The sequence below is a fragment of the Phaethon lepturus genome, unplaced genomic scaffold (assembly GCF_000687285.1).
Source record: "Phaethon lepturus isolate BGI_N335 unplaced genomic scaffold, ASM68728v1 scaffold27512, whole genome shotgun sequence".
NCBI classification, from domain to species: domain Eukaryota; kingdom Metazoa; phylum Chordata; class Aves; order Phaethontiformes; family Phaethontidae; genus Phaethon; species Phaethon lepturus.
Window position 1 is genome coordinate 2880 of NW_010525982.1, and position 25711 is coordinate 28590.

Genomic DNA, 25711 nt, shown 5'->3' on the forward strand with positions numbered 1-25711 from the left:
ACCCGAAAAACCTTAATTTTGTTTTTCCTGCCATCTTCCATGCCTTTTCATGTATATTATTGCACCTGATTCTCCTGCTGGATCTACACAGACAACCGTCAATATTCATGTTTCATCTGAGAAAATCCAAAAGGAGAACAGTCTAATGTATGTGGCCCTAACAGCAGGGACAGAACTTATAGTACCTGCAAAAAAAGTGCGCAGCATCCCTGAAATTCATGTTACAACAATATTAAATCATTCTTTCCTAAAAGATGTCCCGAAGTCTTTTTGGAGAAGAGGAGATTTTAACTCTCAATTATAAGATGACTTTTTTGAAACTGTATTTGGCTAGGAATTGGAAAATAGGTCTGGTGTACAGAGGCATAACCCACAAAATGGAAACCTGTGGTCTTTAACTGAATTACTTTTCCTTTGAGGGCTTAAACTATTTTAGGTAGAAAAACATTTTTAGTATGGGAATAAATGCACTCATATCAAAGTAACCCATTATAGCTAAATCTATGGAGATTTTGAATGTATTTCAGATGTGTCCTAATTTATTTTAATTGCATGCTTCCCATGAGTGTTAAAGGAGTGGAAAAAATCAAGCAGTTACTTTTTCTGTTTTCTGTCGTCTTTAGGAAAGTTATTAACCTTCAAGTTAGGGACTGTGTCAGTTTTGTATCACATGATGAACAGTATTATCTTACTCTGTAGGGACAGAAGGTTTGGAAAAGCAGTCACTCTGGTCTTGAATGTCTACAGAGCTGAGGACGTAGTTGTCTGTTCCGCTGGCTTCAAATACAGAAGAAGTAGTGAAGAGTGACATAGTTGTACGGAGCTGAAAGGGTATGTAATGTTTCACTTCAAGACCGATCTCATCCTTTACCTAAATGTGTTCATGTGCCAGGCAGTCTTTGACTTCTGAGGGACAGTGCTCTCCAAACTGTTACTTTGCCAAGAAACTGTTAACTTATTCCCTGCGTAAATTGTCACCTATGTAGAGCATTTGATGACTGAAACAAAACCGTATTACAGATGTGTAACGCTCTCTGGTTTAGTGCAATTACTTATCCACCTTGTGAAAGTCTGGTTTTGAATCTTTTTTTTCTTTATTGTAATTGAAGAACAGTGATGTAGATAAAGAAGCAATGGTTATCAGAAAAGTTGAGGAGAAAGGAGGAGCGGGATACTGGCAGGATTGGAGCATGTGGGTTAAAATACAAGAAATGACAAAAGACCGAAAATGATGTGTTGCTAAGGTGATTGGGAGTAAACATCAGCAAAGTGGTCTAAAGTATAAATCTAGTTCTAGAAGCTGCATGACAAGTAACTTTGAGGGAGATGACAGTCAGGGCTCCAGGGTCTCTTTAAGTAAGAAGTGGTAAGAATTAGTGATTCAAACAATGTCTGGGAGACCAGTGAGATCATTAAAATAGTTCAACAGCTTCCTTGTTGTTCCAGCACATTGGAAAGGAGTCCTCAAAAAATCCTTAGTACAGAACATGAGTCCCCATTCCGCTCCTCCAAGTGAGAGTGCAAGCACCCAACTGCCTTGTCTTAAACTGTTTCCTTTTACGTAAGTGCACCCAACACTTGGGTGCTTCAGCAGCCTTCCCAGAGCCTCAGAAAGAGACTTTTGTCCTTTTCTCTGATTACGGAGTGCAGAGATTGCAGTGCCTAATTTTGTTAGGTTCTCATGCTCTAATAGCTTGTTATGCTTTGTCTCGCTTATGCTGTGAAGTGCCAGTCACAGTTACCATCAGCCCTTTTTGTTGACCAATTTGCATTTTGACTAGCGATAGCTGTCTTTTTATACTTAATGTTATGGCTTGCACTAAAGCTGAATAGTGTATTGTGGGCTATTTGTTCAGGCCTACAAAGAAGTTCTTGTGTGAGCACAGCTCTAACAAATGATCTAAGCGACTCTCATACAAAAACTGTTCAAAGATATTTTTTTTTTTTCCTCATTCTTTTAAATAGTTTATTTTTATGTTTGCTGGTAACTGCTCAATGTATTAGGCAAACTTATTTTTAGATATGGACTCTGTGCCTTTTTCAAGATTCATAAGAAGTGAAGTTCTGTTTAGCAGATGGAATTTAATTTCCTGGGATGAGCTATCGTGGATTTGGTGTAGACTTGAGGTTGTGGACTCAGTTAATTCAGGGTAACTCCATTTTGGGTCAGTCTCCCACTCTGATTAATCTCCATGGGGAGACATTAGTGCAGGACTAGTGATTCTAATAGGCGTCAAACAGAGCAACAGATCAGAGAGCTGAGCTTTCTGGGTGCGCATTCTCCAGTTCCTTATGCTAAGATACTTTAAGAATAATTAGACTTCGGTAAACCAAGGAATTTTTTCTGAAACCAGTAAGGGTTTGGTTTCTGAACTGCAGCCCATTCGGTCTTGCTATGTAATAGGTATCAAACCTAGGCAACTGTATTCTTAAGTACAAGTTTTTACAGCTCTTCTGCAGAGTGGTTGAACTTTTAGACCTTCTTAACAAGTATTCGCCCTACAAAAGTGTACAGGGTGATTATTTATCTCTTTGCTGTAAATGTTGACTTGGTACTTGAGGTAGCGTTATGCAAAGCTAATCCCAGATTAGCGCCTTTCCAAACCAGCAGGGTAAAACCGTCTCCGTTAGTTGAGTTTGTGAAAGCTGTAGTATGTACGTAACAATGCACCCGAGATTGATGATTTTTGTGTGCCAGTAAGATGTTTAATGGATTGCAGTGGAATTCAGTTCATGGAGATGGAGTGTTATGCACAGCCTAGATTTTAGCATCAAACATGGAGAGCAGTTTGTATCACAGTAAATCAACTTTCTTGAAATGTAATTAAGCTGAGAGCAGAGACCAACTGAGACTTCAATTTTGAAGGCTAGATTTGCACAAGGAAAAAAGATTAATTTCAAAATGAGGAACGTGTGGCTTCCACTTAAGTTGTTTGGCTTCTGTTGTTTTTTTTTTTCACGTTGGTTATATTTAAGCCAACAAAAAGTGACTTGACGTTTGCTAACCCAGAATGTTTTTTTTCAGTGTGGCTGTGTGCAGAATGGCTCTGGTGGCTTTTGCTTCCTAAGCGACTTTCTGTGAACATCAGGCTTTCTAACTGTGGATGCCCAATTTAAATATTCCCCTCTGCAACTTCAGCTTTGTGTGTGTAGATGTGTAATGTGTGTGTGATATACATATGTATGTGTGTATAAAAGCTTATATTGCGTATGTATATAAATACGCATTGATATATATAAAAAAATAAGAGCACCACTAGCAATTGCAGTCAGTAGAAACAGGACACTGCCCATCTGCAAGAACCTATGATCCTAACGAAATTAGGAGATGGCTCAACATTTGATCCTTGTATCAGTGTAGCAACTGGCCAGTTTATCCTCAACGGGTGTAACTCCACTGACTTCCAGAGTGTCAGGCTGCTATAAAACTGATCTGAGGGGAGAAGGAGGTTCATGTTTCTCTGGTGTTTGACTAGCAGTTCAGAGCAAACCTTTGATTGCAAGTGACTGCAGAACGATGCTGTAGAGCTCTTACTGCAGCAGGTCGGTCCTCTTTTGTCCTTGGCTGACTAAGAAGCCCTTCAGCACTTCTCGGAAGCAAACTTTTGCAAGGCTGTTTTACTGATTTTCTTGGTGGTTTGGGTATTCTGGAGCCCAAGTTTCAATGAATAAAAACTGTAACAGGCAAGAAATTAGTTTCTGCTAGCTTGTTTAACTAGAGAGATTTCTATTTCTGCACACTTAATTTCGGGAAGGATGTGTTGGAGGAAGGACTCCTTCCCAAGACCTTGATGTTTTGACTATTGGACTTTAAGTAAAACCCCTTTAATAATCCCATTCTAGCTAGGAGTTTTATCTGTATTACAAGTAATGCACAAGGCTTGTACCTGTATAGAAGAACAGCTGTCTAAAACAAGCTTGTGAAACCCTGGAAATATTAAATACAGTATCTGAAATCTTTTAACACTTCATTAAAAAAGTGGACAGAATTATTGCAGTCTGAATCAAAGGGGCGATCTCACTCCTGTTTACCAAACCTGAGTTGCTCCTTGGCACCTAACATAAATCAAAGGGGAAGTATTTTTTCTGTAAAACTTTAATTTCCTCCACTAGACAGTTTTATATAACCTGTCATTTTGACATTGCACTGCTTTTCTTTCCGACAAAAGCAGCATATAATAAACTGTAAATCATGCTTGCTTACTAGGAGAAATGCAATGCAAATAAGATGCTTTAGCTTTGTGGGACACTTTTTTTCTCCAAAATAAAATTCCAGAAACTGTTTTAAGATTCGAGAGAGGATTTTTAAAGCAAGGAGGCTGACTGGCTACTTTCTTTGTGTTTGGTTGCATAAGAATTGTCAGCCCTTTTTAATGGGGGGGGAGAAAAAACGCAGCTCTTGCAACATTCTGATTTATGCTGGCTTCCAATTATTGCACTATTTACTCTCCTGGGTAAGGAAAACTACAGCTGTTCTTTTGGACTTTTCAAGGTTGATCTCACTAGAAAGAGGCTAAACTAGCAGACAGAATGTACACTTTTCAAAAAATCTTTCCATCAGAGAGCTCTTTTCCTTTGAAGAGTTTACCTTTTCTGGTTTAGAGATACTAGCACTGTGCAAAACATGACATGTGGTTCTGTATCTTAGTTACCATATTGAGGGCTATTTTTTTTAGGCTGTGAGGTTTTCGAGGTCTACCTGGAAGCTTAGTGCCAGAATAGATGCTTTCTAATGTGAGAATCAAATCTTAAGCATCTATCTCTTGTGATTGAACTGAGGTTTGTATGAAGCTCTGCTGTTTCTGGAGCCCAAACAGTGGGCTGATCGGTAGAAGGGATTGTTTAACAAGCTTTAGTTCAGTTGTTAGAAGTGAGGGAGTTTTGCCATTTAAGTGAAAAGATTTAGATTTATGTAGGTGGAAGTGTTTTAATCTGTCATTGTGGGAATTGAATCACTTTCTCCTTTTTAATGGTGTAATGCAGGATAACTGTGATTTGGATTTGGAGAACTGCTGGATGTTTTCCTGTATCCTTTGACTGTGGAGTAACAGGAGTCTTCATAATCAGAAACGGAGACATTGTACTTTTTGGCTTTCTTCTGCTATTAGATCCCCATACGTGACTGATCTATGAAATGGCAGAGAATGGAACAGATTGTGACCAGAGACGCATAGGAATGATCAAAGAACAGCACAATGGAAACTTTGCAGGTAGGTGGAAAATTACTTAATGTTCTCAGCTGGTCAGCTTGGTGTGTAAAATGGCCAGCACAATACTCAAAAGGAATTTAGGTTGGTGTGCTTTATGCCCAGAAAATGCAAAGGGCCTCGATATCTGAATCAATCTTGGAAACTTGAGTCATCTCTTAGTCTGAAGTCTAGAGGATTTGTGTATTTTAAAGCCATAGAATAGTTTTATGCTGTGTATTTCCATTCAGTTTTCTCTTATACTATTTCCTCCCTTCAGAGTTCTTATTCTGTAGTTGATATGCCTGTGAGCCCTGTAAGGCTGACTTGGGTACCAACAGGGGCTGGAACAGGACTGAGATAAAAATCTAAGTTCTGTTAGCAAATATGTGGCTGTAGAAGTCAGGCTATACAGCCCCACCCTTTGGCAATGAAAAGTTAGTACTTGGTAATAAAAATCTGTTTTACTCTGGGAGAAATCCAGTTATTAGTCTTCCAATTTCTAGCTTTTCTGTTGACATTTAGCTTCACTATAATTTATCTGTTTCAATCATAAATTACTAACGAAACAGTTAACTACTACATGGCTGGCCTTGCCTCTTTTTTTCCTACTGGTACGTCTGAAGTAGGCTTGGGTTAATGTTTACGACTCGTGAAAAATAACCTAAGAACACTTCATGAAAAGCCTTGTGTCACTGAATTACCTGTCTGTGTAGTATAGAATAGAAATGGTAATCCTTTTAGTTTGTTTCCTGTCATCTTTGAATGTGCCAGTTCCATATTTAATTAAGTTTTGTAACAAAGTGATTTCTCAAGTTGTATGCAGTCTTACACCATTGCCTTTTATGACCTTTACTAAAAACAAAGTCATAAAAAAACAAGGTTAAAGCATTTTTATTAGACATATTAAGTGGCAAAAAATAGAGAATAGAAATTCTTGAAGCAATGAATGCGTCAAGATTTAAAGAACTGTATGCATGCATGCATATATGGAACAAATCAAAGTCTTTTTTTTAAAGGCTTAAATAACTCTGTAACTCTGAGGGAATGTGGATGTTATCCAGTATTTGCTATTGTAGGATTTCTGTTAGTTCATCTAAAGCAACTGGTGCTTACAGCTGCAGAATACAAAATTAAATGGGCTGACTAATGAGGTATGCAATTTCCATGTAAATATTAGCATCAGATAAGGCAGCATGTTTCAATTACTGGAATAAGACTGAAATAATACACCTTGGGTTATAAGACTGAAATAATACATGCTTGAGTCTGGGGATTCAGATGAGACTAATATTTTAAACGCAACAGCTTTTTACAAATTTAAAACTTATTAATATTATTGCAATGCTGTAAATGTATGCAAAACAGAATACATATGTTTTGACTTTGTGTAGTAAGTGATCTTTGAACAAGTTTGGTGTCTGTTTGGATACAAGTGTTATTTTTGTGTATTTTTTTGTCCATTGTTTTGAGATATTATTTTTTTCTCTTATTTCAGAATTCATTGTCTTTAAAAGTTTAAAACTTATTACCGCTCGTTAGCTTGATGACCTTTGAACAAGCCATTCTCATCCCAAAACCAGCTAGGGTTTTTATTAAGCTTGACTGTATTGTAAGCACAAAATAACACATTTATTAGAAGAACCCGTGTTCTGTACTTGTATGGTAGTGTACAGTGACTGCTGTTACAGTACCATTGAGCTCTGCATTATAACCAAATCACTGCAGTTAAAAGCGACCAAAGGTAGAGTGTCAGTCCCGCGAAGGACTGCGGTGTAAGAGCAGGTCCTTTCCTGGGAGCACTTCCTGTCTGCTGGGCTCATTGTGGAGAAGCCGGGCAGCGTGGCAAGGCCTGCCGTAGCCTGAGGATCCTGTCTGGGAGGGTAGATCCTATTATCTGGTTACACGGTGACTGAAGTGTATAAAGAGCACATGTAATTCAATCTAGTTCGATTGGAGAAGTCGGAGAATAGCTCTGGAAGAGAACCAAACTCGGAAGTTCAAAGTGAAATGTGGTCTCTGTAGTGGGTGATAAAGTCACATTTGACTGAATGTATTAGCTGATTTGTAACCAGCAGTGCAATACCTTGCATAAAGGCTAATAGATATGCCAGACTTTTTGCATCCTGGGTCAATTAGATTCTTGAATGGTTGTCAGCTACACAGAGGAAAAAACCACCTTATTTCCTTCGCTGGAGGTCACCTGATTTCTGATGCACTTCAAGCAAATGCTTTGGGATGAGTAGAAAAGATGACTGGGAGCTCACAGTAACTTCCTAACAAAGCAAAACAAAAAAAAGTATATTTTTGGGTGGAATAGAATCTGAACTGTCTGCTTGCACTTTTACATTTCTGTTGCATTTCATTTGCAGATTCTTCTTTGTTGAGTGAACGGAAGCGAAGGGACCGAGAAGAGAGGTTAAATATTGTCCTCTGGAGACAACCGCTTGTTACCTTGCAGTATTTTTTCCTGGAAACTCTAATAAACTTGAAGGAATGGACCATAAAGTAAAGATAATTTCTTTAACTTCTACTAAGCATTCTGGGGAAACCCATGCTCTGATTCAGTAGGTCATTCTCACATCTTGCTTTCCCTGATGATTCACCACTTTAAAATTCTTCTTTCAGAAGACATACTTACTTTTGTACCTTAAAGGTGGCTACTGGAACATACCACACTTCTAGCTGTGTACTCAGACCTTCTGCCTAAATTACATAAGTGTAAATACAGTAAAGTGTCAATGGAAGAAAATTGCAAACGTCCTTTCTGAAGAGTTGAATATTCCAATTTGAGTAGGACAGTGTTTAGGGATCTGTAAGGAAGAGGTATTGTACTTATGACTGCAGTGTTAAGTGCTGATCTATTAATGTATGCGTTAGTATCACTGAATGATCTTCAAATAGCTCAGGTAGGGCAGGGTTCAGGATTACGTGGAACTTGCAGTGATGTTTATGATGCTGTGAAGAGGACTTTGCTTGTAAGCTACATGGTCCCTTTCACAGCGGAAGCTGGTTTATTAAAGCACTTTCCCCAAGCATTATTTGCGCACTGGATAAAATGGGCTTTTATTCCAGTTAGAAAATTTGCTAGTAGCAGCCCTAACATCCCCTACTAATGCTGAAATGCATAGCTATTTTTTAACGCACTGGGCCTGAGAGGGTTTGGAGTGCCAAAAGGCAAACATGAGTAAAACTGGCAACTGAAAAAGCCAAGAATAGCAGCCATCCTACCTAGTGCTTGTGTTGGTAACTGTAATCTCTTGTGTTTGGATTGAGTTTAGAATAATTTTTCCAGTCAGAAGATATGATCTAATATCACCTTGGGTCATCCTAGCTGTTGGACTGCTCCTTTACAGAGAGAGACGAGATTAGTGATAAAGAGCTATGTTCATTGACTCTTCTGGGCTAGGTTTGAGGTGCTGACTTGCAAGATCCATTGAGAGAAACTTCTGTTTTCCATTTTGATCTTCTGAAATGATTTGTATAAAAAATACCAGGTTTTTGTAGTCTTAATCCCCTTTTAAACCAGCCCCCCAAAAAATCTAGCCCCAAAACCTGCTTATTTTACTATGTACATTCTTTCAGCTGTCACTGGGAATTGTTTCTTTGGGAACTGTTTTGTTGCGCCTTACATTAGCCATATCTGACAGCCTCCAAGCATTTATTTAGACCCAGCAGAAATAACATTTGAGATCTTATTTTAAGCTATTACCTGGCTTCTGAGACATCAGATTTGGTTACAGATAGCACTTGCATCCTCCATCCCTGTCATCTAGCACTAGCGTGACAATATCCTTACAGAAAATAACACTGACTATTACAAGCTATTAAGTTGAGACCTCAGATTGACTCTTAATGATCTCCTGTGTTCCACTTGAGTAAATTGTGATTTAAATGATGACAATCACTTGAAAATCCAATTCTCATATAAGCAGCAAAAATTATTTTAAAATTAAAGGAAATTTAGAGTGACTTTTTTCAGCTTGCTTAACTTGAAATATTTGTGACTGTTTTCCTGGATTACACGTCTCATATTTCTGTCTTTTTCTGTCTGTCTAAATAGATGAGTTATGTTCATAGCTTGCTATTTCATATCTGAAATTTTTAAGTGATGCTAGCACTTCCTTTTTTATAGCATTAGGTGACAATATAATAGTGTTTCTGAGAAAATAATAGATGTATTTGCTAATGTATCGTGCGTGGCCACATACACATCAAGCGGTATGGTTGCAACCTCGTAAAACTAAACAGGCACAAAAGTAATGTGGTATCAAGTTACATAGGGAAACACTTTTTCCCCCTTACTGTAGTAGCTTTCTAATGCTTCATAATTAGCTAAAATGTATTTATTAAGCTTTGAGCTGTTACGAGAGATACTGATTTCAACAGATCAGGGGAACCAAAATAGTGTAAAGATTTGTTCCTCTTGCTGTCACTGTGGCTCTACCCACCAGCACACAGCTTGAAATTATCACTTCTGTATTCCACCCACAGCTCATCCCTTGCCCAGAGCTAGTGCCTGCTTTGCACTTTGCTTAACCATGGATGTTGTTGATGGCCCTGTGTTTGAGACTCTCTTGGCTGCAGAAGCTGAATATTTGTTTTCAGATTGTGTTTGTTTTCAGACAGTTACTTTGTTTTTCTTTAAAAAAACAAAAAATGCCTGGCTGAACTTTGATCTCACTTGAGAGTGAAGTAGAGATTTTGCCATAAAGGATAAAGGCTGCCCAGATATTTTCTTGAGAGGTTTATGCTTTTATAATAGCAAACTTTTCAGCTGCCCGTTGTCCCTGCTGACTACATCCATGCAGACCCAGTCTACAAACTAAGTTGCTTTGAAATGCATGCTAAATTATGAAAAACCCTAATTGCTATTTATCTTTTAAGATTGTGGCATCGGCGAAGTATCTTGGTGTCTTTTTTACTGACGCTTGCAGTGCTTACAGCTACGTATTACATTGAAGGAACACATCAACAGGTATGAGGTTTTCAAGTTACTTTCCTTAGTGACTAATACTTCCTGTCCCTGTGCTGAAGTCGATGTACTGGGAATTGAATGGGGTCTTCATGAAATTGTAATGTATCTTTTGAATTCCCTACTCACTAAAGATACTTTTCTCGTGTCATGACTCCTTTCTGTTGCCTGTGGATGAGTTGCAGAACGATCAGCTGTATCGTTTGATGTATTCTGTTGCATCTGTAGGTGTTCCACGTCTCATCTGTTCCTGAATAAGCACACCTCCCATGCTGCAGCACTCCTTCACATCTGCTGTTAACAAGCTTTTAATAGTGGTGCGGGCTCTTGAGATATAAACTGAGTCATGACAGAACTTTATGGTTCCTGAGAAATGTTTCTTCTGCTATGGAACGGGTCTCCTGACCCCTATCCCATGTTAGGAGAGGCATATATCTACACATAAAATGGTTTCATGGTTCAAATCCGATTCTGCAATGCTTCTTACACCCCCATTGTTTTAAAATGGTTGTGCCTTGGAGTACATGAAGACTGATGCTTTTGCACCACTTGAAGTGTAAGCCATTCATAAGGTGACGGTGTTGTCTGCACCTTTCCCTTCCCCATTTCTCCTCGAGTTTCAAATTTTCCCTGAGGGCAGACAGCCCTTTTAAACTCTGTAGAGCATTTCCTTGTGCAAGTGAATCATCTTGCCACGCTCTGAAATCAGCAGGTTCCCGGTTTCAGAGAAGGAACTTATATCCATACTGCTGTGGTGTGTCACTGGCTGTGAGGGACATGCAGGTCTGGAACAGGAGTCCTGGCTTCCCAGGATATGCAGTGAAATGAGTTTCTTCAGCTCATGGCATTCTTGCTCACTCAATCCCATGCTTGAGACCTAAGCACTTACACGCAGAACAAGTTGGTAGATGGTAAATTGGTGGCCTGTTCCTCATGGACAAATACCTGCTTCATTAAAAACTGCCCTAGTTGATGCCTTGCCAACATGAAGGCCAGAGCTTGACGCACTCAATATTTGCCACTAGATGGCTCTTACAAGCTGGTGTCGAGGCGTGTGGCCCCTGAGCTGGCTGCTGGGCCTCCGCTGCACCAAGGCTTGGCAGAGCAGTGCTGCTCAAGAGGTTTCCTTGAGCCTGCTGGGAACAAGCCTGTGCCTCTGGGACTGGCAAGGGCCGTGTGGCCTGCAGGGTCCAGCCAGTGCTTGGAGCTCCTGCTTCAGGGGGGCCTCAGTTATATGTGCAGCGGGTATCTGTGCAGCCCCCTTCCTGCAGAGCTCCTTCCCTAAAGTCCGGGTCCTGCGAGTGCCTCTGCCTGTCTCTGTGTACCATCAATGTATACTTGACTATGAGCCACTTTCTTCTGAAAGCATACTCAGAATAGGGAATTATATTTGTGGTTTTCACTCGCTTTTTTCAGGACTTTTTTACACCCTGGCAGGCAGAAGCCTGGTTGAGACTGGTAAACTTCATCTTTGTGCTGTTGGCCCACGGATGGTATAAAATGGCACCTCTTCTTGGGGCAGTGGTACAGGCAAGTTGATGGCCTGGCTCACCCTCTTAGTATTGCTCTCACGGCACTGAGAGGGAGATACTGCTTCCCATTTCTCCAGCGTACTCAACGGGACTTCTTATGTCCAGAATTTGCTGTGACTTCCCATATCCCCTCATTTATGTGTGCAACACACAGCCAACATTTTATCTTTTCTTAAAAGTAACAAACCTGGTTACTCACTGGTCCAAGATAAAGCATTCAACAGAGTAACTGAGAGTGTGGCTAATTCTATTCCTGTATTTAATCTGTTCAGGCAATTCCCCGAGTTGTCTGCTTGCTGCTTGGGCTCCAGTAGACACTCTGTAGGGCTTGCTGCTCACTGCACACACATAGTATGCCTATTCTGGACGTCAAACCCCTACTATTTTTCATCTGTCTCCTTGGAAACTTGCTGATTCTAAGGCATGTGGGCTTTTCTTTTGAAAGTGTGCTGTTTTCTATACATGTCAGTGCTGTAATTGTAATAAATTGCAAGTAGAAGTATCTAGGATTCTGTTTCAGCTGTTGCAATCCAGATAACTGTCTGGGTTAGTTTGTAGCTTTAAATTTCTCCCCTAAGAGACATCACCTTTTTTTTTTTTTCTCTTTTGTGACTTTTCTTTTTCAGTATGTGCGGTATATGGAAAAAAAGTTCTTCTGGTGTGCCTACTGGGTAGGATTAGGCATTCTGTCCTCTGTTGGACTTGGAACAGGTCTTCACACCTTTCTGCTCTATTTGGTAAGCATATTTCCATACTGTGTTCTTTCTGAACTGAGTATATTAATTGCTGTGTATTTTTAAATCTGTGAAAAAAGAGTATTCCATAAGTCCTAAAAGTTAAGTACTTCTGAAGGAAAGTAAATATTTAATGTAATGCTTCTGTGCTCTAGTGAATGCGATTCATATTCCATACTGTGTAACCTTGTTTTGTGGTCCATATGCTATATGTTTGTTGAACTGTAGATACTAGGCTGCTGTTAATCCTCCCTTTGAAACAATGAGTCAAAATCTGCAAACTCTATCCTCTAATTTCCTAATTTAAATTAAACATTTTTGTGTGTGTGCAGCTCAAGTGTTTCCACTGAAAATTTTTCAGCATACTCTTTCTTTTAGTAGCTTAAAATGATCGTTTTTCTATCTGAAACCGCTGAAATTTTAAAGTTCAGTCTGTATTAATTTTGCTTTGAAAATAATAGCAAGAAAAATGTTTGTCTACAAAGATAAAATAATATCTGTTCTGAAAAAACATATGATGTTTTTGATCTCAACTTAGCTAGGAAAGTTAGGGAAATGTTTGGGTGTGTTTTGCTTTTGGCCATTGGATTAGTTCCTTGTTTATGAAACCACTGTCCTGGATTTAAGAAAAGGATTCATGGCCACAGAATAATGAAAACCAGTTTATGCAACAAATGTCATCTTGTATTTGGAACAATTACAGATGTTTACTTTCAGAACTGCTTTAATCATTAACAATAACACAGAAAACACTACAAGAATCAAGAAACTCGTGCTTTTCCACAAAGCGGGGCAATGCCTGTTGGATCAAATGGCATCTGTATGGGCTACATTTGCAGTAATCTTAGACTTACTCTTAGTGTAGCTTCTTTCCTAAAGACTGTGGAGGCACAAAGTACAGGAGAAGGGAAATGACGGCTAAACAGAAACAAGTTTATGGATGCGTAGCTTTCTAGACAAAAATACTGCTACCAGTATAAATGACTGGAAATGGAAATTCAGTAAAGCTGATGAACAGTGTCTAAACCTTTTTATGTAACATGGACAGTGCTTAGGCAGCAGTGAATTGACAATGTATAGATCCTTCTCACTTGCAGAGATGATGCTGTTAATAGCTTAGGGACAGTAAGACACAGGGGCTGGACAGAGGGAGAATCAATCAAAATCATCAGTCCCAAACTGAGGTGCTCTGCCCCGCTGGAGAAGCAAACTAGCATTGAGTGATGTGTGAGGTGGAGTCAAGCTCAAAAACTCAGCTCACTTTGGGTTCTCTGCCAGCCCGTGGTGGGAGTGAAAATGCAGAAGGATGGGATCACCGGCTATTCGTCAGGACAGAGAGAGGAAGGGAAAGCAGAGCAATTCCAGGTTTGCTGCAGAAACCATTTGATCACTATTTAAATTAAAAATTTAAATATTTCCTACTTGTAGGAAACAATTTAAAGGATAGCTTTTATCTTGTTCTGCATTTTTTTTATATTAGGCTATCAACCGGTGAGAGTCAACTTAAGATTTCCTCTAACCAAAGATTTAATGTATATTGACGCCCTCTTTGAAGCAGTTTGGAGAGCTTATCATACAGCTCCTATTCCGAATTTTTGCACATGTTGTGTCAGAAATCTAGTAGCAAGAAGTGTTATCCACCGTTTCTAAACTGTATTTGAAAGTGGGGAATGTTTCTTTGCTGTACATTGATCTGACACAGAGTGGCACGAGTGCTGTCATTTTATACCCTAGGCCACTCTGACATGTTTCTGTCACAGAAAGAAGTCTTCATAAGGCAGCACCACTTCTTTTTTCCTTAAAGAAGGTGGAATTAATTGACCTTTCTTTTACTCTGTATGTAAAATTCCAGTTGTTTAAATAGTTCTAAATTACTTTAATAGAAAACAAATAAAATTTCATAACATATCACTTCAGTTTTCCTGTGGGGTATGCGAACCTAGTGGATATATTTAGGTCATGACCTGAGCTGACATTAAAGTACCATATATGCGGAATAAAACTTCTCTCGTGGCTTAATTTATGGTGGGTATATAGGAGGTGAACAGCCTTCCAAAGATTACAGGAAAGCGCATCACCTAGGAAAAGAAATTTAGTTTAGTATTGTTAGTGAAGGTATTTATTGCAGACGTAGCGAGGATATTTATTGGGAACGGAAGAAGCAAGATCTCACCTAACTTTGTTAGGAGGGGGGAAAACAGACAAAATACATTGCACTGAATAATTAGAAGCTGGTTGTAGAATAAGATGTAATGAAACCATACCATCAACATCTAATATGTAACAATACAGGAGAAACACGTGTGCGCGTAAGGCAGATAAGCGTGTTTCTGTTACGCTCAGGGAATTCCGTAAAGGCAGTGAGTGTAGGAAGAAAGAGAAGCGAAGATTCGTTTTCCTCGGCGCAAGGTCTAGTGATTCGCATGGCTGTAAGGTTGGGACAGCGGCCGGTCGCGGGCGCCGCGGGCGCGCCGGAGCAGCGAGCGGTTCCCGGGTTGGCGGCGTGTCGCTGGCGTTGCAGCCACCAGAGGGCAGTGGCAGTGCAGACACCGCCTGGTGCCTGGCAGCGCCTTGCCATTTTCATACCCGAACTGGCCATCTTGTCGATACAGCTACGCCAGTGTCTATACGCAGTGTGCTATCAATGCAGTAACAGACTTCTTAATATCGGCTCGGGTTGAGCCTACACCTTGTCTGAAGGGGAACACGGAGTACTAACTTAGGACTGGTGGTACAACTTCTAAGGGCGGGTTATTTCGGCATAGTGTTCTAGGTTTAACCCATCTGGAAACAATGCAATTAGGAGCTCCGGCTTTCAAAAGGAGGAGTTTTAAATTAATTTGCTCCGTTAGTTGTGCAGCAGTTGCCTCTAAAAGTAGAAATACAATAGGTTAAGTGGTGAACTCGCTGTATTAACTTATGCTGTCTATCTACTTTTCATGTTCTATATACTTTAATTACATTTCTTCATTACGGTAAAACTTATTCTCCTATTGATTCAAAGAAACGAGAAGTTACAAAGCAGCAAATCCTCTTCTGCCTTAGTGCCTGGATTTGCTGGCAACAGAGAATAGGCTCAGTAAGTGTTTTAAAATTGCTTATAATTAATTGCTCATTTTAAATCTGTATGTAGAGTGAGATTGTTGGGAATGCAATTACATGCTTAGAGAACAATGCTCGTGGGCCCACCCAGGCGCTGCTGAGCTGCTGCTGCTGCCTGCAGTGTTGTCTCTGCTGTTAAGGGCCAGCGGTTGGAGCTGCTGGCATGTAGGCACCTGCTCAGACAGCGCGCCTGAGCTTCCTCAGCTGTGACACAGGTGCATCTTTTTTAAATAGAGCCCTCCACTTACTGCGTGCAACGATTTTCACATCAAACTCTTCATGAGCACAGCCCGTGAGCTGGGTAAATCGTAGCAGCAGTCGGGCAGTAGAAGCGGTATATGAATGACTCGGGCTGTTCGCTTTCCCTGGCCTGGTTCGCTGTTGTTCCAGTGTTGAAAACTGTCATTTGTCTGGATTCTTCAGAGCATCTCTCGCCAGCTGCTTTTTGAGGCGGCATGAATTCAAGTGCCAGGAGAGATCCTGGGGTTGGCTGCGAAGAGATTACTCGGAAACAGTTTGCGTAAAGTGGCTTTTGCAGTCTAAAGCGGTCTCAGTGTGGGGGGATGTTACTGCCCCTGGTTAATATCCGTTCACATTTGATTCGGATTTTGTTGGTCGACAGAACATTCTTGCTGCATACATCTCGGTGTAGGAGGGAGAGGTCAATTTTCTTAGTTTGCTAATAGGCTTTTTATTGCTATTTCTGTGATTCAAGAACTTTCTGTCTGTTATAAAGGGTCTGAACATTGTCTGCTGTATTGCTTCCTAGTTTAATGCTGCTTTCTTAGTTGTAGCCAGCACTAAATGTAAAATTTGACATGGTTTTTTGGAAAACAATTCTCATGCTGCAAATTGGCACCAAGCTAAGGGCTGGCGCAGAGCAGATCTTCAACGCAGAAATAGGGAAGCAGGCAGCTCTTCCAAGAATCATTTTTATTCTGACACTTTCAAAACAAGTCTGCTGGCTTATTTTCCCAAAGTCCATTAAAGGTTTTTCACAATTCTTTAAAAACAACACTTTAAAAATAGTAATCGTGATGTGGTTCTGTAGGAAATAAAACTATTATGATTAACGATTCATAAATACTGTTTTAGCAGCACACAGCTTTTTTTTTGTAATCCTGAGATGTTTTCTCTTCTGTTGGTGGTATATTAAAATATAAATGGCATGAATCACCTAATTACCAAAGCTGATGACTGAGGGTAACTCGTCAGGAATTTCTTGCGTTTGTACGTCTCGGAGAGGTCTGTTTTCTGCCGCAAAATGAAATGAATGAGCTGCCGGAGGGCCGGTGGGCAGCGGGCTCCGGCGGAGCGCTGGGTTGGGACCCCGCTGCCGTGCCATCTTCGCGCAACGCTCTGCCTCGTGATTTGGTTTCAGTTCAGCTCTGGCAAATGGATTGCAAAAGATACGGCTGAGGCAAACAAAATCAGCTTAGAATTAATGCCTATCAAAAAATCTTGTGCGAGGAGCGGATGATAAATGTCCCTTCTGTGTATGGTCCATTATAGTCTGTAACGGTGGGGGGTGAATGGAAGCGAATTCCTTACAGGTCAAAAGTGCAGAGTGAGCTTTGGCTGTTTGCATTTGTTTGTGTTTTTGTTTCTTAAATATGGATCTCTGCTTGCTTGCTGATAGAGCCAAGTGGAGCAACTGCTGAAAAGTTTTTCGGTGGCGGCCGGGTTGTGGACTGGCGCAAACAGGAAACGTGAGGTACAATAGGAATGTTTTGTGTGCGGAGGTTGCACAAGAGCGCGGATTTTTTTCAGAACTATAATATGTGGGTTTGTCACTTAATTCTTACTGGGGTGTTCTGTAGCAGAGTGGAAGAGAGCATGGCAATAATTTCAGGCCATGAAAAAGAACCGCCTTTAAAGAGAAGCGAGTTGAAAAAGACAGTGTCCTTATTGATAGTGCTGGCTTTAGAGAGCCCGTTTGAGTTGATCTGGGCTCCAGGGTTCAATGTCTCGCTTTTCTTCTGAATTGGTTCCAGGGTTTGGCTTTGGTGAGGGGTCACATTTTGGCCTCCTGAAAGTGTGGCAGTTTGCAGCTGAAATGAGTTGTGTTTTGGCCCTGTCTGAACTGGTTTAGGTTAGACTCTGAAGATTTAAAATCCAGACACCTTCTGCAATAATAAGCCCATTAGCTTTTAAAAAAAAAAAGTTGTTGGTGTAAATAAATATATTAAAAAACCAAAACAAACAAACAAACAACCCAACAAAAAAAACCCTTTTCCTACCAGGACTACTGAAAAATTTTAAAAATCAAACTTAATTCCTTTTAGTTATGTGGTTCCAGGAGCTGAGTTTGTAAGGAGACTCATGATAAAATTACTAAAGTGCTTCTAAAAAGCCCAGCTCACAGAACAGGGCTTACTCCACTTTTATGAAGTAGACAGAATAATTTGGAAATCCACAGAACTTACCCATTTTTTTTTCCTCCGTTTATTTACTTGTGACTTTAATACAGGAATATTTTCATAGTGATTGTCAGCTTGAGGAGAATTTTTCCTCTCTCCATGTGGATTGTTCAAAACTAGTGTGAGTAACCCAGAAAACTATGGGTCCTGTGTGTAAAGGAAAAAGAAACAGAAGCTGAGCTGCCGCAGCCAGGTGGGAGCGTGCAGCAGTGCTCCCTTTCCCAGCGCTGAATTATTTTTAAGCGAGGTGTTCATTTTCAGTCCATACTGTTCTTCCACTCACATGTCAACTCGCAAGCCTAAAACAAATTAAATAAAAAGTGGTTCTGTCTAATATCTGTGCTCAGATTACTGCTATTGACTTGTTAAGGTAGTTGAAGGAAAAATACATGGTGGGTACAGAAGACAGAAATTAATTCTAAAGTAAGCTGAAATGGATCCTGTTTGTGTGAGGGTTGTTTGTGACTTTCTCATTTGTTTCCTTCATGCCTTTAAACCTACTTCCTCCAGCTGTCTTAAGGTTTTTACAATGAACTGAAACATCCTGGAATACTTGAACAACATCAAACTTAGCAAAAGTGATTTTTTTTTTTTTTTTAACCATCTCTTGACAGGAACTCTTGCTTACAGCTCACATGGGCTCTGTGCTGCTTGAAACTGCAGCATTGATATTAATGCACTGATGAACTGGAAGAGTCCAATGAATTCAGCTGCACACTGCTGTCACATTAGTTGTGTAACCTGGGTGTTTCTTAAATCTTCTGGTGGCTGGCTTGCATTTAAAAAAAGTCTGAGATTAAAAATGTCATTTTCCAAATGACAAAAATGTTCATTTGGACTCTTAGTCCCTCTAAGTGCACGCATAGTTGTTGTACGTGTCGGATACCAACAGCCACCTGCAGAGACCTCTGGTGTAGATGATGCTGTGGAAGAACAATCCCTTCAGCTGGTGCAGCTCAGTCTTGGGAGGTTGTGAACTGAGCCCCAAGCCCCCGGTTCGGCACTTTAACGTGAGTTGGAATTGGTGGTAGTTTAAATTCTGCTGGGTGCAAGCCTAGCAGCTGCTGAGCAGACGCTGCCGGTCCCACTGTGCTGCTCCGAGGGTGGGAACCTCTGGCGTAGGGGCTGGTGGAACAGCTGGAAGCAACAGCCTCCCGCATTGCCCCGCCGTGACTTGCTGGACCTCATGAGTCAGAGCCCGAAATGGTGTGACTGCGGGTTCCATATACGGCCTCCAGCGCTGCTGAAAGCGGTGTACGTCAGAGTCTGGGCAGTTTATCTAAAGCTGGAACTGTGGCAATAAACAGCTAATGTGAAGCACCTCCGTCTGTGCCGGATTAGCCACCTTACTGCGACTTTTCAGAAGTCCGCAAAATATTGATGTCGTATTAATATTTAAGCTATATAGAGCATCTTGGCTAGCTGTAGTGATTTGAACTTGCACCAAGGAGTTAGTAAGATGATCGGTACACCGTTTTCTTCCTTTTGAAGGTTGATGGACTTTACCTTTTAGATACTGATGCCTTGTTTTCGTTATCTGCTCTCAACTTCCTCGTCACTGGTTCTGTGTCTAGTAACTCTGCTGGGAGGTCATGCTATGCTTTCTCCTCATTTGCTCCCTTGAAGTATCTGCTTTTTTTTTTTTCCATGCACAGCCTGAACTTTATACTTTTCATGTCACTGCTTCCTTGAACAGGCTGGAAATAATGCCAACAGTGCAAGATGTTTAAAGATGTCTCTTTAATTGGAGATGTTAAAGCCAATCACCACTACTAGTGTCAATTTGTATAGATGCTCTGATTTATTCTTCAGAAAGAGTAAGTGCGTGACATGGGAAGGGCAAGGAGAGAATGCTGACATTATTTTTGTCTTCTGTCAGCACCAGAGTATAAACTTGGATTCTTCCAGTTGTGCCTTTCCCTGACATGAGTCTGTTTGCTTCTATAGAAAGTAGCATGGGCACAGCCTTACAAAACGTCTGCTTTTCATGTTACTCCTCAAAGTAGCAACGCAGCCGTGTTATGCATGCCGTGGTACCACATGCCTGCTCCCTTGGTGGTTCTTGTTCAGTCATATTCAGAGCTTGTGGCTCATCGTTTGGAATTTCCATCGGCTCGGCGCTGTGGGGCAAAGCTTGACTGAAGCGGGAATAGAAACTTGCTAACAGACACATGACTGTAAAATTAATACATCGCTTGAAATGCCGTGACTGTCTGCTAAAACTAGCCCTGACTGCTTGATGGATGTTTATGTCACTTGAGGATGCTCTAGGTACGGGATCCTTCTTCGTTCTGAGCCCCATTCTACAGCCAGCACTGCATACCAGACATTATATAAAATCATGAGACATTTTAGTCTTGTAACACAGACAGACAGACTAGATCGACATACTTACTAGCCGCCTCCAGGTCAAGCTTTTCTTTCTTAATCACAGAGCAGTTTTTGTGGGTAGTTGTCCACTGCTCTTGAAGATAAAAAAGATGCTGTAACTTGGTGTTACTTTCTAGAGAGGTGTAATGACTTCATAGATAAGTATGAGATGAGTCGCAGCCTGGGGCAACGCTTGCAGGATGTTTCCCATGAGAAGCAAGCTTTTGTTTTTCCAATTTATCTTAATCAAATATATCATGACATGTTTCCCCCCTGTGGAAGGGCTGCGTCTCAAACCCAGTATGAAAAGCAATGTATCCATGGGGGAAACCAGATTTTTTTAGTGTGTTAAGTTCAGCAGTAAGTTCAGTGTAATATTTTTCTTGCTGGCAGACATAGCACTTTTCTTTGTGAAATGTTTCTAAATTAGAGCCAGTCTAAAGTTATATCTTCCCCAAAAATAAAAGGTTAAAATTAGATGTAGTTGTTCTTGTGCTTGAAAAAGGATGGCTGTTCTGTGAAGGGGCATGTGAGAAACCAACACTTGATACGGAGTTTGTTTATAGCTTTAATTGTGTTCACAGTCTAGGTACACCGAATGATTAGTAATGTGAAAATATGATTCACTTTTAATTAGATATTCAATCATTTTTCCTTACGGTAAAGACTTTTCTGTTTTAAGTATTATACATATCAGCTTGTTTTTAAGGATTTTAACTTCTTGATTTTTTTTTTACATGTGCCTGCTGTCTCTTTCTACTTGCACTGATGAATTTCCAAGCATAATTTATAGATAAAAAGATTATACTTTCTAGAAATTTCATAATACAGCATTTAAAGTAATTTATTTCTAAGAATTAGCAGTGTCCATTCTAACTTGGGTGCCTTCAATCACTGAACTAAAACTTCTCTGAAGGTCTGTGAGTTCAAGAGTTCGAGGTTACCTTCTAGGAGACATTAGGGTTGAACAGATAGGGATTTCCAAACTCCCCTAAATTGCTGTTGCTAAAGAATAGATTTATGTTGAGTTGATCTTGATGACCGGATCTTGTCTTGTTAGATTTGTAAATTGTACAGATATTTCTAACATCGCATTCCAGCATGACCACAGGCTCCTTCTGGTCGTCAGCAGTGGCAAGCAAATGTTTCTCTCCCGAGTCAGCAGAATGTTTCTCAATTTCTTCTCTGTTAGCCCTTGTTAGTGCCGCCTGCAATTTAAACAACAACAAAAAAATCATTGGAAGAGGGTGAGGGAAAGACAGTTGGTGTTCAGGATCTTACATGCCTTGAATTTCAGCAACTCTTCCTGGTTTGGCAAGCAGAATGTCTACTAAATCTGCTGGGTTTAGTATTTGCTGTCTGGTCTGACAGTTTTGCAAATGCCCTTTTCAAAGGTAGAGCTGCAGAGTTAAAGAGGGGAGAGCATAGAGGTTTTCCTAGCGTTGAAATAAACTGACCTGTTGCAGAGAGGCAAAACACTATTTACTGCAGGCCCACGCGGAGAAGGCGGAGGAGAGGGTGGAGGAGGTATTATTTGTAAAGAGGATTAAAAAACTGCATGAGAATTAATCCTTCTGGTACAGGGAGGAGTATAAAGAAAACATCTGAGTGTGCAATGACTGTGATTTTCCAAAGGTGGCACCTAAAGCTCGTTTGAAGTTCGTTCCCTGTTCCAGTCAGAGTTAAACCATCACTATTGCTAAATATAAAGCAAAATGGCACCTCTCTTATGAAACATCCAGCGAACCTCCCACTCTTCCTCCCCGCCCCATCCCCACTGCAACCATGGTCCTGTTTAGCCAGCCATTGTTTTGAGGTGCTTGGTAACCGCGGCTTTGTGAACGTATAATGCTCTATGTAAGCTTTCAGAGCTCAGCTAGAACAAAAGCAGATGTCAGAGATGTTGCGTGCAGCCTGCCAAGCTGTGAGACGTTGTCCGCTGGACTAGCAGGACAGCTGGGCTCCCCTGCCAGAGGAGGACACAGGATTGTTCTGCTTTCCTTTGGCTCGCTCCGACTTCCAGTACTCCACACTTCATCACTCTAAATGAACTGTTTACGCTTTATTTCTTATTCCAGTTAAAATGTGGCTTCTGTGGGTTCCATAGCTCCAACTTTTTTCCATTATAGAATTGTTTACATTGCAGTGGCAGAATTACGTTCAACTGGCGTAGTTTTCAGGTGGCTCGTTGGCCGTTTACAGCTGCTTTGTGAAATGCCTTTTTTTTTCCATCGGCTACTTCTTGTAGAATTTTTCCTTTTGCAGAAGTTCGTTGAGACTGGGAGAGCTCTCTTAACAGGAGGCGATGTTTTGAGACCATTAAGCCATTTCAAGGATGGCAACTGTGTTGAGAGAAGCTGCTCATGGCAAGAAAGTCATGCAGCAGGCTCCTGTTAGGCACGTTGCCATTGCTTGCTCTCCTGAGAGTGTGCGATCTTCATCACACACCTTGTATGCGGTTTCAGAAGAAATGCTGGTAATGCCATCACCGTAACCTTGCAAGGGGGTGGGGGCCTCACTATAGGAGCGATTAAATTTGTCTCTTACTATTATAAAACTGAAACTAACAGTCTTCCATCACAGCTGGCTGTAGTTATGCTGTAGTGTGGTATGTCTTCCAAATTTTGTGGAACTGAAAACCATACTTCTCGATTCACACACCGTATCTCACTGCCTTGGCAACAGCCTTACCCTTACTCTCAAGGGAGCATAGGAAATGGTCATTTACAACTCAAGTACGTGGGGATTTCCTCCATGCAAATTTGCTATTCAAGAGAATTTGATTGCAAATTTCTGCAGGTGAAAACCATTAAATTAAGGAAGATGGCTTGAGACCTTTTTTGTCCCAAGGTAGCTCTCAGACTGGGGAGGGGCAAGCAGGGTATGGGATTAAATTCCGTAAGTTTCAGAGTACGCTGGAGAAAAAGGTTCCCAGGCTTGCCATAAATGTACTTCGCAATTTTAGGAAAGTTTCAGCTCTCTCTTTGCATCTGTCCTTGATGAGTAAACTAGAGACACGTTATTTGTTTAGATATGAAGCTGCTGGGGACAGGCGCGATCTTGCTACAAGCACCCAGGAGAAGTTCATTGCCATTGGGGCCTATAGAAATGTTGATCGTATACATGATTTGTCATTGGTTCATTCATCCATTCCTTGTTCTGCCTTCCATATCAAAATCACTCCTGTGTATCAATTTCTGGATGCCCTCTCTTTCAGTTGTACCTTTTTTTTGTGAGAGAGACTGTGCCTCACGTATCATCTCAGCAGGCTGCATCTCTCTACTCGCGTAACCCAACGTACGCCAGAGCGCTGTGTAAGGCTTCTGTAAAGTAACGAGGAATAAGTAGAAGAATTTCCTTGGTATCCAGCTTGTCTTTTACCAATTGCATGCCAGAAGAATGGTTTTATTTTGAATTGTTTACATATGACAACAGGAGTCACAGCTGTCGTACGGAAAAATACGTTTTTTTTTTTTACCCCACATTCATATTTCGCTGCCATTAAAAAACACAGTATCAATGTAATGGCGTAAGTCCAGTGCCTTGGTCTCTCCAGTGGGACCTGAAATGTTGATGTGAGTGAACCCAACTAAAATTTTCTTCCCCGCAAGTCTAGAAAAAGCAGTGGAGCTTTACCTTTTGTGTGAGACCTGCTGTGGAATTTCACCCTTTAATGTGTAAATGAAGCCTGCAGGGTCCTCTGAATATATCCCTGGCTCCTGCTTTTCGAAGTGAGCTGTGGAAGCCTCGGGCAGGGGAATGGCAGTGCTGAGGTCTATCGCACTTTCCCTCGTTATTCTGTAATAAATTTAGCTTTGACTTGGGTGAGGGGGTATCAGGCTCCCTTATTGGTCTAACAAAACATGACTCATTCTAAGGAAAAAATGTAGAAGAAAATTGTTGACAATATGGTTTCCCAACATGACATCAAAACCCATCAAATAATTAATGGCAGAAGTTGTTCTGCACATAAAGAAAACTTTAAAATTTATTTGAATCTGTGACTTTATGAAAAGTCCTTAATTTAATTCAGTACTTTTTTTTCCACCACCCCCAGACAATGTTTCCCTGACCCTTCCTAAGTGATTTCTTTTTTAGCTACAACCTCTAGTGTTCAGGCCATAGACTATTTGAATTGCTTCTCACTTCCTTTGTATTGAAATAATGGCAATTCTGTCAGATTTTTAAAGTTTGTAGCAGTTCAATTCTTGAATAGATTTTTATGCTAGTTTTACCTGGAGGTCTGTCCAAAAAAATCTTTTAATGTAGGATGGAGACTAGAAGTAATTAAATTATATGGCATTTAAATAACATTTAAGTTTTTCATTTATATTTCAAACCGTTTTTAGCAAACAGCAGTAAGGTCACTTACTTAAGGTCACTGACACAAACCAAGCAACTGGTTTTTGGAGAAAGATCCAAAAGTTAAGAAGATCTGCTGTAAGATGTCATAAAGACCCAGTCATTAAAAAAACCCACAAAACATAGAGGATGGAGGCATTGAAATTCTAAAAGCAACAGTAGGGAAAACACCTGCTCTAATAAAGCTGTAAGCCATAAATACCTGAAGGGAAACATTTAAAAGTTTTGAAAATTTTCCTGTTTTTTAAGAAGTAAGGATTCTTATTTCTCCTTGGCAACATCACACTACTGTACAATGGCATGGCAAAAGCTGAAAGGCTCCTTAACTTTTTTAGTGGATCACCAGAAGGGTTTCTGGTTTTTTGAAAGAGCATTAATAGCTCAATATTGCACTTCAGATGGTCTAAAAAAACCCCAGCATTTTACATAAATAACACTATTAAGGGCCAAAGTGAAAAACACGTAAGTTTTAGCCTAGGTTCCTTGCATCAGGGACAAATGTGGGGGTTTAATTTTAACTTTTATTATAACTAATATAAAATGCATTTGAAATTACTTGTTTTTTTCAGGGTCCACACATAGCATCGGTTACTCTTGCTGCTTATGAATGTAACTCAGTTAATTTTCCTGAGCCTCCTTACCCGGATCAAATTATCTGCCCTGATGAGGAGACGACTGAAGGATCCATCTCTTTATGGGCTATCATCTCAAAAGTCAGGCTGGAGGCCTGCATGTGGGTAAGGTTTGGTTTATAAAACTTAAGCAGTTTTAATTTATGTACTTAATTTCTGTGTCCAGCAACACACACAAATTCCTGAATTAGCAATAATGATGGCTTACGCTGCCAACAGTAACATGCAATGTGAATAGGTGCCTTCCTCACCAACCTTCTAGCCCTGGATAATTTTCATGTCCTTTAAAGAGAAGTAATAGGATATTAGTGGGCTATCTTTTCTAAACTGCTGCGTTGACTACTTTTCTAAACGCTAGCAGAAAACGCTCATGTACGTCAAAGCTTTTGATGCAAAAG

At 40.4% G+C, this 25711-nt stretch overlaps 1 protein-coding gene across 1 annotated transcript; it reads left to right on the forward strand.

The window, feature by feature from the left end:
* Positions 1-5109: 5109 nt before the first annotated feature.
* Positions 5110-25711, forward strand: LOC104617581 (vacuole membrane protein 1-like; the record flags this gene model as incomplete). Its single annotated transcript, XM_010282936.1, has 6 exons — positions 5110-5210; positions 7559-7694; positions 10074-10164; positions 12320-12430; positions 25251-25418; positions 25672-25711. Coding segments are annotated over exons 1-6 (622 nt in total), but the record flags the coding sequence as incomplete, so codon positions are not given.